Source organism: Micropterus dolomieu, linkage group LG04 (genome assembly GCF_021292245.1).
Source record: "Micropterus dolomieu isolate WLL.071019.BEF.003 ecotype Adirondacks linkage group LG04, ASM2129224v1, whole genome shotgun sequence".
Lineage (NCBI taxonomy): Eukaryota > Metazoa > Chordata > Actinopteri > Centrarchiformes > Centrarchidae > Micropterus > Micropterus dolomieu.
Genome location: NC_060153.1, coordinates 13,190,366 through 13,205,166, shown reverse-complemented (window position 1 = coordinate 13,205,166; position 14,801 = coordinate 13,190,366). Strand labels below are relative to the sequence as shown.

At 40.1% G+C, this 14,801-nt stretch overlaps 2 protein-coding genes across 3 annotated transcripts; both read left to right on the top strand.

The window, feature by feature from the left end:
- Positions 1-209: 209 nt before the first annotated feature.
- rhoh (ras homolog family member H) lies at positions 210-4,108 on the top strand. Of its 2 annotated transcripts, none has more exons than XM_046047488.1 (2): positions 210-505; positions 1,649-4,108. In XM_046047488.1, the coding sequence occupies exon 2, from the start codon at positions 2,132-2,134 to the stop codon at positions 2,717-2,719; it is 588 nt and encodes a 195-aa protein (XP_045903444.1). In that variant the 5' UTR covers positions 210-505; positions 1,649-2,131; the 3' UTR covers positions 2,720-4,108. The 2 variants fall into 2 exon arrangements, with proteins under 2 accessions (XP_045903444.1, XP_045903445.1); XM_046047489.1 differs by having other exon boundaries at positions 1,646-4,108.
- A 4,849-nt stretch (positions 4,109-8,957) lies between these two features.
- chrna9a (cholinergic receptor, nicotinic, alpha 9a) lies at positions 8,958-14,578 on the top strand. Its single transcript, XM_046047841.1, has 7 exons — positions 8,958-9,003; positions 9,181-9,326; positions 10,471-10,625; positions 10,890-11,070; positions 12,506-12,857; positions 13,682-14,286; positions 14,408-14,578. Exons 1-7 carry the CDS (start codon positions 8,958-8,960, stop codon positions 14,576-14,578), a joined length of 1,656 nt encoding a protein of 551 aa, XP_045903797.1.
- Positions 14,579-14,801: the final 223 nt, after the last annotated feature.

The following is a 14,801-nucleotide window of genomic DNA, read 5'->3' as shown; positions in this document are numbered from 1 at the left end:
ATCCAAATCATCATTGATTAGGCCTACTAACCGGAGCTCATATTGTGTCCTCCTCTGTTTACCACAGTCGCGCTACAAATCAAATATCTTTTAAAATCTTTTACTTGTGACACTCAAAATGGTACAAATCCACAACAACAAACAAAAACCCTCCAACAACTATAAATTATAGCACAGCTGCTGTGGGGGAGGCGAGCAGAAGACTCGCACCTCCTCACTGGCGGATGCGCTTTTCTTTTGGTTCGGTTTCAACTCTCGTACTTTCTACTTCACCAGCCTCGCCGCTGTCAGGCAGGAACAAAGATATTTCGTTTCTGTAGCCTACCTGTTTCGTCTCTAATTAATATAGTCGACAACAATGGCGTTTTAGGGTAGCCTGTCTAATTTGAAGATTGTTATACTTAATAACAAACCGTTGATGGAGTTTAAAGGCTTTGTTTTTTGAGGTCTTCAAAGGCGGCAGCCAGCATCCGCCCGTTGAAGATTGAGGAGACTGACAAGAAAGGTAATTGACTTCTTCTTTGTCTTAATACAACACCTTGTTGCTGAGGAACTTGGTGGTGACTCTTTTATTCTAAGACTGAGGTGGGCAAAAATCTAAACTTGTTAAAATATTAAAACTTTAAAAACTTCTTACTCTCTGGTTTGGACACAAAAAGCTAATTAGGAACGTGTAAAACAGCATTGTATTGTAAACTATGTGAAGTAAGAAGAGTTTTAACAGTTTCATCTGTTGCTGAGTTTGATCCTTATTTTTATTAATTCATTTTTGCTCTTAATTCAAACTAAGACTTCTTCTAGTGAGATCATTTAGAAAGTTGAATTGTGGAAAATACACTGATTAAATTGTCCCATCGTTATGGAGGTCTTTCCATCTATGACTGTGTGCCTGTGTGTGTGTGTGTGTGTGTGTGTGTGTGTGTGTGTCGGTGTGTGTGTCATGGCAGGTGGTTTTGAGGTTATGACTGGTACTTTTGACAAAACTGTCAATTTAATGCACCAGAGAATTCATAAGAAACTACTAACATATTTTGTTGATCCTAATAATAATAAAAAAAGAACTATTAAGATTTATATCTGTCACTATATTAAACAATAACACACAGTGACATCTTCATCCATTATCAGATGTTTGTTTATGAGGAAAAGGCAGAATCCAGACTGTTTATAAGGGAGATACGTTAGAGTAATTGGAGACAAACAGGTCATATGTATGAGATAATACAGCAAACCATGAATATGTCTTTAAAGAGCTTGTCAGGATCAAGCTGTGAATTCTGGGTCACACCCAAACACACGACTCTTTACTTCCGTATTCAATCACTATCAGGACTTTGTTATACATTTGATGCTTTATACGTTAACCTTTCTCTGTAAATATATGAAATCTGTTATAAAAACAAAAGTTGCCACATGTAGTACTCTAGCATTTAACTACTTCTTATATTGTTTAAGCAGGTATTTCTCATTTGTCATGCAAAACGTACTGTATTTCCATTGTGTGACTAGAGTCTCAACTGTCTGGAGAAACGTATAGTTTCAGTTTGAACAATTTGCTAAAGCACTTGCGTGTTTAACCGTTGTGTCTTATTAAAGTAGGATGACTGAGTGATTACAGATACCTTATGTCCTCTCTCTTCCTCAGCAGATTTCCCTCCTTGGCTCTGAGATCTGTTTGTGCAGGATGGCGACCCTCAAGGTGATTAGAGGGAAGGACCGGAAGCTGACCATACTGCAGAGACTGAGCAGAGGTGAGACGAGCCGAGAGGGACTAAATAACTGAGACGTGATGTGATATGTGTATAAAGCTCACAGCTGGGAGAACTGCTGATTGTGCATACCTACTCTATGTGAGAGACGTTCAAGGACAGACATTACAGGTCAGTTCAACAAGCTGAATGACCACAGAAATCTTCAGGAATTGAGTTGCCTGAAGTCAGGGCTAAAAGTCACCTGCTATGAAAACTACCACCTCTACACGGAAGTACAGCACACATAGAGTGTTCAACGACTTTGACGACCTTGTGAACCCGGTGCCTCTCCAGATCGACAAGTAGACAGGAGATCGACCCCTGAGACTTTTTCCACAGAACCACAAACATTTAGAGAAGGGAGACTGTCAGAGGCAACCATGGACGGCCTCACAGAGATGTCGTTGAAATGCGTCCTGGTCGGGGACAGTGCCGTGGGCAAGACGGCCCTCCTGGTCCGCTTCACCTCAGAGACCTTCCCTGACACATACAAGCCCACAGTGTTTGAGAACACAGGAGTGGAGGTGTACATGGATGGGGTTCAGATCAGCCTGGGGCTGTGGGACACGGCGGGAAACGACAACTTTCGACAGATCAGACCGAGGTCCTACCAGCAGGCAGATGTCGTCCTTATCTGCTACTCTGTGGCCAACCCTAACTCTCTGGCCAGCGTCCAGCATAAGTGGATCGCTGAGGTCCGAGAGAACTTGCCCAAGGTGCCAATTTTGGTTGTGGCCACCCAGACAGATCTGCGGGAGACAGGGGCGCACCGGGCCAGCTGCATCACAGCAGTGGAGGGGAGACGTGTGGCTCATGAAATCCACGCTAAAGGCTATCTGGAATGCTCCTCCTTAAGCAACCGTGGCGTGCAACAGGTGTTTGAGTATGCAGTGCGGACGGCCGTAAACCAGACCAGGAAGCAGGCCAGAAGACGGATGTTCAGCATAAACCAGTGCAAGGTCTTTTGACCCTTGACCTTGACTTGGTGGGCACCTGAACCCCTCTGTGATTACTTTTTCTATAATGCAACTTAGTGTGCTGTTCAAACTCTGATAAATAAACCCAAAGTTTATTTCTCTAAATACGTAGAGTACTTTTCACTAACGGGGTGTCCTGCCCCCCTACACTCAAACCATATTTAAAACTGAGAATACATTGATTTAGTCATGCATCATGAGGGTCTATGCAAATGTACACAAGTGTACAGTTCTACTTTTGTGTGATCCAGGTAGAGACGCGAAGAGTTAATCTGGATTCTTCTGATCTATTCTATAAGGGAACCACAGTATATTACATGGAGATATTTCAAATGGGGCTCTGGAGAGTATTTGTGCTTCAGAAATACTCCATCAAGAACATTTGATATGAAAGGCTTACTTACATTGAATCATTTAAAGCTTTAAAATTGGCACGGCATATTGTTTCAAAAAGAGGAAAGTATGTTCACATCACAGTTTGTGGTTGGATCAGCAAATTAACTTTTGAAATGCAGCGTAAACTAAACCTTTACTACCACAAAAAAATTACACATCCAGGTAATTTTTACAGTTGTGTTGAGCTTTTACAGTGTTAATTGCACATTTGTCAAAATCAATCATGGAAAAGTACATTGTTATGCTCCTGAAACATATAATGGTGAGTGCATGTTGGCATTTGTTAGCAATGATTTGAACTGTTCAGAATAAGAAATATGTCAGCTCAGAGAGGCCAATAGGTGGATTTTTGCTGCATCGCTACATACAGCATATTCTCTATTATTTGTGTAGAGAAGATTTTACTTTTTACTAGAAGTGACCAGGAAATAAACTGTCAGTAGGTCAAAGTGTACAAACATGCCTACAGGCTATGCGTTTCTTTGGATTATTTGTGTATTTTTTTTTTTATATATATTTATATATATATACACAAAATATAATATTATATATATGATCTGTCAAATTTATTTAAGAGATAACTAACTTTATTTGTATTGGTTGAAATGTTTACACAGACATCAGCTGACAGTCGACGCAGATCAGTCGTTCAAAAAGTCCAGATGTCCTTAAAACATTTGTACTAAACACAAATAAAGAAAATCTAAAGATTTAATTAAGACTTTTATTTAATATTGGCAGAGTAAAGGGACTTCAACATTATATAAAATTTTGACACTTTTTTTTTTTAAACCATATGCCACACGTTAATGCTATTGCGGATTTTTTGTGAATTGTATTTTTGTGTGTAAGTGTATACCTCCTTTTTGAAAATGCAAGAAAAATATTAAGACATGCCCTGCTACCTATGTAACTGGTCCTGTTGTTATTTGTCACTGGAAAAATTAATTCACTTCAAATAAATTAAAATGGGGAAACAAGATTCATCACATGACACAGTTTTGCTTTATTTATATCGGATAATGAATGACTTACTGAATATAAAAGGGAGGTAGCACTTAAACTAGGAAAATCATCTAATAATCTACAAGTGTTTAAAATATGGCCAGTCATTCTTCTCAGTTAGAGTTGTGTTATCTCCCTCTGGTATCCCTTTCTATCTTTTTGAAGGAGTTTGTGTTGGATTTTAGAAATAAGTGTGCATTCATTTTGAAAGCACCCTTTTCTGTCATGCTCCACTTAACACTTGGTCTGTACCCAAATTAACTCTATATGAATCATATACGCTGTAAAATGTAGAATTTATACACTTTGTACATAAACATCCTGTCTACTTTGTATGTGTTGTCTTATTATGAAGACTTTCAAAATGGTTTGATTGACTATTATGTGTTTAATGTATACATTACATTATTATTGTTCAAATGCAAATCATTTAATTTGTACTTTTTTACATTATGAATCTGACTGTTTTTTGGGAGGTGTGTTGACTGCAGTCAGCAAGATAAGTGTCTCATCTTTGACTTTGACTAAATTATCACAGGCTATTTCTTGAGTGATGATTAGGTCAAACTAGATTGTTTACAAATCAAACTCCAGACAAATGGACTCTGTGTCTCTAATACAGTATTCAAAAACCTAAAAAAATAACCTATTAATAAATAGAGTAATCTGAGTGTAAAAGACCAAAGCTTGCGAGAGACAGCTTAGTCAATGAGAGCAATGCATAGCTAACATACACACAGATAGATAGAGACGTAAGGCGATGTAGTCTAGATCACAGATATGACTTTAAACCTTTGTATCAAACCTAATCAAATCAAATTAGTTTTATTTATTTAACCCAAAATCACAAAATGTGCCTTAGAGGGCTTTCAGACGTTTGCATATGACGTGGCCTGTCCTTAGGGCCTAAAAAACACACCAGTGCAGTCTTTATGTCTTAAGTATCTACAGTGTCTGTTAATGTGACACATTTGTGTCTCTGTGTATATGTAAGGGAGGGTTTGAAGATGCACGTGAAAGGATAACATGAGGAAATGAAGGCTTTGTTAAAGATTTATTGTAGCAAAATGATAATGAAAGCGTGAAAATAAAGACGACCAGTAACAGCAAACAACCAGGAAAAAGCTCAGACAAGCTGTTCCTCCCCCAACCCCGTGCGTTCTCCCGCTCTTTCTTTACGTTTCTCTCTTATGTGGTGTTCAGAGCTGCCGGGGATGAGAGACACAGTACAGGCTTTTCAAGGATACGCTGAAACACATCCTGACCACATCCCAACACACGCACATACATTATATAGTCAAACTTGTGCTAACAGCGATTCACACCCAACCTTTCCCACACATTCACATTCATATTACAGAGGCATGTGGATATCACTGCCGGATAGCTTAACCTAAAATAATACATAATCATTTATTAGTTGACTGATTCAAATAAATGCAGTAAGATGTATACTGTAGTATTAAATGTATCTCAAAATTGTGCTTATGTACATTACTTGAGTATCAGTATACCCTACACACAGGACCCTCATATCACCTGAACAGTGTGTGTACATGTCCACCAACTCTCTTGCTTGTCGTAGTATGTTGACAATAATCGCAGCAGTTCTCAGGGCATACCGATGAAATAAGCTAAAGCTTATTTAGCACTTATTTAGCTAAAGCTAAAAAAGCTTTAATAGTATTTATTAGTACAATAAAACTCATTATTACTGTCTTTTAGACTCATCTGACAAGGGTTCCTAGACATCAGACACCCAGGCTATTAACAAATTTATTCACAAAAAAACACTCTTGTTGAGTTTACTACATAGAATCCAATTTTATAAGCACATGATCAAACTTTAGTATTCATTTTAATACCGTATGCATGTTGGTAATTTTTTAATCACAAGTGACAAAGAGAAACGCTGCGCTTTGAGTGTTTTGCATGCTTAACATGTCTGCTGTGGCCAGGTCTTTCATCTTTCATTGTGCTCTCTCTCCCACAACTACCACAATGCCATATCACTTATATGCCTCTCTCTCTCTTTCTCACGCGCGCACACACACACACACACACACACACACACACACACACACTGTATACAGGGTGTACAGAAGTGTATATGGTGGAGCCACTTCACAGTCAGCGGTAGCGGTTGTCTTACTTCTCAAGGATGTCTGAAGTGAAATCCAAGGAGCAGACATTTTGACATGTCATAGCAGGGGAGCACATGTGCAACTAATGGCTGCATTTCATTTAGGTGTTGTTCCAGCATTGTGGTGTCATACGTACTGGCTCATTGACATGGCTTAGTGGTACAGCTAAATGCAACAGAGCCATTCTTAATGTTGCACAAGTTGCAGGTAACTAAGTCCATTCACCTAATGTACTTATACTAAATACAATTTTAGGATACTAAATACATCTACTCCACTACATTTCAGAGGAAAATATTGTACAGGACTCAACACTAATTTCTTAACTTTAGATACTTGTTCCTTTTCAGATTCAGATTAATAATACAAAATATAATCAAATAATACATTATGATGTATTATAATTGTAGGATAAGAGAACACTTTATTGATCCCTGGAGAGGGGGGATTCACAAGTTCTGCAACAGTATATAAGGTAAAATTTAACTGGATTAAAATTAGTTCCACTTTTACCAGCTGCAACATTAAAGTGAATACATCAATAACTATAATCCAGTAAAATGATATACATTATTCTGGGCCATTCTGCATAATAAGCACTTTTATCCCTTGATAATACTGAAGTAACATTTTGAACGCAGGGCATTTACTTGTTTCTAGTTATTTCTACACTGTTATATTTCTACATTTACATAAGTAAACGATCTGAGTGCTTCTTCACACACTGCTTGTATATAGCCTTGTATTATGTATTATAAAGCATGTGCAGTAGCCTATATCTTTACACTCAGAAAATACATAATTATCTGACTTTAAAAGATGCTGGGGATATTCTTTATTTTTCTCAGTCAACTTTCACCTCAGCCTACAGTGTTGTAGTTCTGTCATTTTAACAGCCCTCATTTCACAGCAGACATTTTAGACTTTTCGTAGTAGAAGCAGCACAGGTGGAACTAATAACACCAGTAAGACATGACTATGATAGTGAGCCAGCATAGTGCCTCTTCTTTTTGTAAAGTCCATACATTATATTATTCTTTTCAATGTTCAGCATTCAAACACACATTTACCTTGTTACCAATTCTCTCTCTCTTTTACACACACACACACACACACACACACATTTAACCCAGCACAGAGAGGATGGTTAGAAATGGTTTACAAAAGCTCCTTGTTGACTCTTACTCTGGTACAATGACACTATTTCACACTTTCTTCCTTTTCAGAAACACACACACACACACACACACACACACACACACACACACACACACACACACACACACACACACACAGGAAACACCTGTCCTATGCGAGCTAAGTACCACAGAAACTCAGTGACACATTAACCCATCGCATCACAATGAGCAGTACTTTGCAGTAAATGAGTATAAAAATGTCACTAACATCTCTTGCTGACATTTGTTGCATACGTTTGTGAGACAAAGGTTTTGATTATCTGAATGCTACGAGGACACTGGCCTTTTCTTTTGAAGTGGTTTAATCCAAGCACTGATTTAATTTAAATTATGAGTAGATTAAAAGACTTTTAAAGATGAGCATGATGATTTGTTTTTGAGGTTTTTGGTGTAATGGCCCCACAACTTAGCAAAAATACAACATTTGTAACATCTTATATTAAAGATACATTCTAAATATTAGAAATACAGTGATTGCAATAAATATAAATATGCAGGGTACATTCTAGATAGATATGTTAGAAAACATATATCAGAAAAAAAGGCTGTTTTTTAACTTTTGCAAGTAAAATTGACTGAGAAGTATTGCTCTCTTGCTCATATACATGTATTCTTTTTATGGATAATATTAAAGAATGACATAGGGTAAAAACATAAAATGCTTCCATAGTGGTCCATGCTATGTGATGAAAACGTTGTCAACAAAAACTGTTAATCAGCATGTTAAGATACTCTAAACCTTTAAGATTGTCACAACTGCTGACCAATATAACACAGGTCAACTAGTTGGCCTCTGTTTCTGGTTTCTGATCTCTTCAACAACTTATAGACAAAGAGAGGATGAAATCTATTCTTATCACTTATCACAGCTTTACTGTTCTTATGTTAAAGACTCCTATTGACAGGGTGAAACCTGATCCTGGATCTGTGTGAAGTTCTTTGCCACGTAGCCTGTATGACATGTCACATTCTCATTGACCTGTTTGTGTGTGTGTTCATCTTGAATGACCTGAGCATATGTAAGAAAGTGTCACTGTATGTGTGTGACTGACACATGTCATTAGCTGTGTAATGCAATAAGGTTCGTCATGTGTATTTGTGTGGCTGTGTGTCGTACAGCTGGTTGTAGTCATGTACACAAGTGAATAGGGCTGCAGGCATCGCATTTCTCCCAGTGCATGTGTGCTATGTGATACTGCTGTGTACCTACCTGTGTGTGTGTGAGTGTGTGTGTGATAGCCCCAGGTCCTGTTCCAGAGCAGCGATCACACACAGAGGCACAGTGACAGCGACTAACAACTAGCGAAGCATTCAGAGCTTCTGACAGGATGTAAGATTTTGTGAATTTTCTGTGGTCTCGGCTCGCTCAGCCTCAGCGGGTGAGAATGGAGATCAGAATAGAGTGACACTCTGAAGTTGGACCTGGTTTTTTTTTAGCGACTGCTTTGCTGAATAATTGATCCCTCGGCCTGTGACTGGTTGAAAATGAGGAAGGCAGCGCTGATGGTTTGGATCAGCCTTTTGGTGCAAGGTCAGTTCTGCATGATGTATCAGTTTGATGTTTACATCGGATTGATACTCAGGTTTGTTTTGTCTTTGTAAGCCAACTCTGCCGTGTTTACTGCTCTTGTCTCTGCAATTCCCTGAAATTTGTCTGTTGTAACCTTTGCTGTTGTACCCAACCTCTGCTCTCCTCTCACCCCCTCAGTGTCCCATGGTGCTCAGGGTCATTATGCCCGCAAACTTCTGAATGACCTGATGGAGGACTATTCTGATGCTTTGAGACCTGTAGAGGACACAGACAAAGCCCTCAATGTCTCTCTGCAGGTCACATTGTCACAGATCAAAGATATGGTGAGTACAGAGGAAACTCAAATACATATCATTACCCAGCATAGATTTAGAGATATAAAACCTATGCACCCTGACCACATACAATACCAATTAACCACAAAATAATCTCTTCAGATGGGTCTTTAGATGTTCCCATCCTGGTTGTCAATATCACATCTTCACATATTCTGTACCTTCTTGTCCCAACATGTCATTAAAGCTAGGCTATAGGACGCCTACACTTACTGGATATCGAGAAAAAAAAATACTGAATTTCTCCAGAAATCGGATAGGATGTATTTGGTCCCTTTTGAAACTTGCAGATTTGAAACAGGCCGTGCTGGAAAGGCTGGTGTGCAATAAAGAATAATCATTAGAACAAGAGAAAAATAAGAATTAAGATAAATGAGTTATTAGGATACATCTATAAAGTACTAAATCAAAGGTGAAGATGCTCTAAGAAGTAGAGCTATAGAATTACAGATGAGGCACAGTCAAATGTCCTGATAGCATGCATCAAAGGTATGCCAAGATGAACAGAACCACATTAATAAGGAATATATATTAAAATATAGTTACTGCTTAATTATTGTGCTTTATGTAACTGTGTAGCCTGTTTTGTTAGATCTTCCCTGACCGGTTAATTTCAAGCTCCACACCCCCAGTTTCTAACTCAAGCTTTCAGTTACATGTTTATTCCCAAGCTAAGATACCCGAGTGATGTCACCTGAGTCAGACTTGACAAAGCTCCTCTGGAGCCACAGAAAACAATGTATGACGGTTTTCACAAGATGATGAATGGACGTTGACTAAAGATCAGTGGAGGGCCCCTTTAATTTGCTTTGCTCTTGTTGCTTTCTTGATGCTTAAATGTTGTTTCTCAAATGTAAGCCGCTTCAGTGTCTGCCAAATGAGTAAATGTAAATGGTCTACTTTAAGAGCTACCAAACCAATGTGTTCATGCTCATGCTGTACGGCCTGTACCTTCAGTCATCTGTTCCTATAGTGACCAGCAGGGGGCAGCACTGAATTGCATTGCACTGAAGGATTAAGGATTTTACCCAGTCTGTTAGATTAAGTTATCCAGGAGCAACCTGTCAGTATAATTTACACCTCTGTGAGCCTCTTTTGTCACTGTCTGTCTTTTAAATGTGTGTGTGTGTAGGATGAGAGGAACCAGGTGCTAACCACGTACCTGTGGATTAGACTGGTCTGGTATGATGCCTACTTGAAGTGGGACAAGGAGGAGTATGACAACCTTGAGATGATCAACATCCCCAGTGACCGGGTTTGGAAGCCGGACATCGTCCTCTACAACAAGTTAGTAAGAAGAAACAGATAGAAAACAGGGAAGAAAGAGAGAGGAGACAAACAAATAGAAAGCAAAATAAAAATGAAAAGTGATAAAAATGCTACACCTTTTGGGTAATGTGTCTTTACATATTTCCATACACCTTTTTGTAATGCGTGCCCACATGATGTCAAACCGCAACTGACACTCATGGTGTTTGTTCCTATGAAACAGCAGTCTGTCTATCTGATTTAGTGCATGCATCTACAAATGTTTCCTTTTGCACTGTGTAGAGCAGATGAGGAGTCCGCAGGTGCATCCAGCACTAATGTGAAGCTGCGTTATAATGGAGAGATCGTCTGGGACTCTCCAGCAATCACAAAGAGCACATGTGTGGTGGACGTCTCCTACTTCCCCTTTGACTGGCAGTCGTGCAACCTTACCTTCGGCTCCTGGACCTACAACGGCAACCAGGTGTGTTTTATGCAGAGGGTAAATGAGAGGGGATCACACCTTCTATCTTGTTTATCTGTTCATGTTCTGGTCTAATGACTCAACTTTATCATGGCTTACTCATGGCACACTCATGGCTTCTAAAACATTTATATTTTTCCCTTAATGGAATTAGCTTAATTTCAACAGAACACATTTTATTTCAAAGTTTCCACAGCTGGTTTTCACAATAAAATACCTAATATATATAAACAATGCAACTGTTTTTTTAGTATACATGAAACACGCATAGTGGCTATAATTTATATTTTTCTAATAACAGTGTATTAATAGACAACATGAAAACAATCTGACAATGTGTAAGGGGAAACTTGTAGCGATGAAGCTTCAGAGAATCTGCAGCTCCTCTCAGTTTTACAGAGCTTTATAGTCAACTTCTGCTGATTGTTTAGCTGTCTGGTCCACCACTTTGTTGTTTTGGTTAACTATCACCGCTGTCATAGCTTCATTTTCAGTGCAACAGGCAGTTGCAGGCACTGAAAAGCTCTAAAACCTCACTGTACACTGTGCGCTCAGCACCAAACAACAGACAGACACAGTTAGCGACTAGCTGGTTAACACAGTGGAGCATTTAGCATCTAAAGATTCAGATATTTCCCTCAGGAGTTAAAATAAGAAAATATAAAACGGCCAAATGTTAGACGATACACGGTGTAGCATTAAGTGCTATTTATACTTCTGTGTCAAATTGACGGCGTAACCCCCTACCCTATGCCATCACCTACGCTGTAGCCTGACGTGCACCTCCTCAAAAATGTAACTACACGTTGAGGCGACGCGGACCGTAAACACTGTGATTGGTCGGCTGGGTAGCCTCGCAATGCCTCCGAGCCGACAGGAAGTGCCCTTGCTTTGAAGTAACGTTTCTCACGTAGACACTGCGCAGGAGTATAAATGGGCCTTTACATTACCATGACAGCAGCGGGGGCAGAAATTACTTTTAACATGAAGGCGATGAAGAAATACTCATGTCCTCGTCCTCGTGTTGATCATGTGCCGTGCTTGTGTGGAGAAAGTAAACACGATTTACGGTGCTGCTGTCAGTGCTCCCGGATACTTTCGCTTCACATGTTTGTGCTGCTTCACATATTCATGGACAGCAGTTGTGCTGCAATGAGGCTTACGGAACGAGCACCATGTTGTAGACTGTCTATCTAAAATACTCCCAAACTTTAGACGGTCTAAGGCATGGTCTTGTAGCTGCAGCTTGTCCAGGGGAATCGATTATGTCGACTACGTCGACGAATCGCCCCAGCCCTACTTGTTTTTAAACTATATGTAAGGTAATGTTTATCCATCATTCTGGTTGTTAGTTTGTGCATCCACATAATATGAGTATATTTGCATGTGTGTTGATATCCACAACTTTCTGTATTCATGTGTGTTCTCTACACAGGTGGACATAAGTTTGGGCATGGACAGCGGTGACCTGTCTGACTTTGTGGACAACGTGGAGTGGGAGTGTCATGGCATGCCGGCAGTTAGAAACGTCATGATGTATGGCTGCTGCTCCGACCCGTACACCGAAATCACTTATACCCTTCTCCTGAAGCGCCGCTCCTCTTTCTACATCTTCAACTTGCTCCTGCCCTGCTTCCTCATCTCGTTCTTGGCACCGCTGGGCTTCTACCTGCCGGCCGACTCAGGGGAGAAGGTTTCCCTCGGGGTCACGGTGCTGCTGGCGCTCACTGTCTTCCAGTTGTTGGTGGCTGAGAGCATGCCACCTGCAGAGAGCATGCCCTATATAGGTTTGAATTATTCTTGGCTTTCAGTTTTGCCTTTTTTTTTATCTATTTAAACTATAGAAGTGTCTGGTATGACAGCATTATGAGATGCTAATTCTAAATTCTGACTTAATATCTCATAAATGTGACTTAGCAAGCAGTGTTGGAATGTAACCAAGTAAATTTACTCAAGTTATGCAAGTTATGCATCTGCTTCACTATGTTTCAGAGATCACAAATCACAAATGTGAGGGTTTTCTGTTTGTTCTTATTTCGATTTATTTTTCATAGTTTTGAGGTTTGGACTCTTGGTTGGACAAAACAAGCATTGTGAAGGTGTCACTTTGGGCTCTGGGTAATTGTGACGGCATTTCTCATACATTTTCATGATTTTTTCTTTAGTAACATTTTCAATGCAAGACTTTACTTGTATTTACTTGTATTTTTACAGTGTAGTATCAGTACTACCTTTGCGTAATGTAATGTAACGCATGTGAAGGATCTGGAAACTTCCTCCACCACTGTTAGCAAGTCTAAATTCTGACTTAGTATCCCATAATTTTATTTATTGTGAGTATAACTATACATTTTTTAAAATAATTTTTACCATTTCATTTTGTTTTCCATAAGAAATCTTAGTTATGCACCTTGGATACAAACTGGGTATTAATTATGTTGAGATGTATCAAGATATATCTGGCGTGTCTTTCCAGATCATTGCGGATGAAGTCAGGAAGCTGCATGTGAATGTTCAACCTCTTAGTCTACATACTAGGGCTGCTATGTATGTGTTCCCTGTTAACTCTTTCCCCATTACAAACCTGTCCTTTTTTTGTCTTCTCCTCTAGGGAAGTACTACATAGCCACCATGACTATGATCACAGCCTCCACCTCTCTCACCATCTTCATCATGAACATTCATTTCTGTGGTGCTGAGGCCAAGCCGGTCCCTCACTGGGCTAAGGTGCTCATCATAGACTACATGTCCAAAATCTTCTTCGTCTACGAGGTGGGGGAGAACTGCACTACGGCGGAGAGTACGAGGACGCCGCTGTACTCTGAGGAACCCATAAGTGATAAGAGCGGCTACCTTGATGACCGTTTCCCCGACTACCACCATGACAGCGACCCGTACAAGTACAGCAACGGCCACGGCTTGCATCATCACAACAAGCATCACAAAAGCCAGGCAAACGGCAACGCCAGCAGCACCCGTCACCATTACAACAACCACGCCAACCACGCTTCCAGACTGGAGCGGGGGGAGGGAAAGCAAGAGCCCACACAGCGCCACCACCACATCAGGAAGGATGAACTAAACTACCAGGCCCCTCCTCATCCACCAAACCTCCAGCACCTGAATGGAGGGCTGAAAGAGCAGCTCCTCTATCCCACAGAGAAGCTTCAAGTCCCATCCTGCCCCTGCTGCTGCCCCTGCCTCCAACATAAACAGGTGCTTCTCCACAGCATGCTGTTTCTCCACTTACTCACGTTACCTACTTACCTGATTGCTCCTCTTCTTCTAAAGTTTCTTCAAGTGCTCGCTTTGGCTCATCTATCCATCTCTTCCTCAGGTGGTGAAGAACATCCAGTTCATCGCCAACTGCTTCCGTGAGCAGAGAGCCAATTGCGTCAAGGCAGCAGAGTGGAAAAAGGTCGCCAAGGTGATGGATAGGTTTTTCATGTGGATCTTCTTTGTGATGGTCTTCCTCATGAGCATCCTCATCATCGCCAAGGCATCCTGACAGCCTCCCCATCATCTTTTTACCATGAGGTCTTTGCTGGTCCTCAGTGTTACTCAAGTCGCCTCATTTTTATTTTAATTCAACACCAGATAAATCAAAACTCTTTTGTCTACAAAGAAATAGTATTTGATATGTCAGTATTGTGTTTTGTGTGTGTGGCTGTGTAGGTTCATTGTTGTTTTTTTGCTTTGACATAAAGAGGACAGAGGTCACTGCACCCAAA

Excerpts from the sequence above, each read along its gene's own strand:
- rhoh (XM_046047488.1), top strand. The coding sequence starts at position 2,132 with ATGGACGGCCTCACAGAGATGTCGTTGAAATGCGTCCTGGTCGGGGAC.
- chrna9a (XM_046047841.1), top strand. The coding sequence starts at position 8,958 with ATGAGGAAGGCAGCGCTGATGGTTTGGATCAGCCTTTTGGTGCAAG. Across the intron at positions 9,327-10,470 it reads TGTCACAGATCAAAGATATG|GATGAGAGGAACCAGGTGCT; the intron begins GTGAGTACAGAG and ends GTGTGTGTGTAG. Across the intron at positions 11,071-12,505 it reads GGACCTACAACGGCAACCAG|GTGGACATAAGTTTGGGCAT; the intron begins GTGTGTTTTATG and ends TTCTCTACACAG.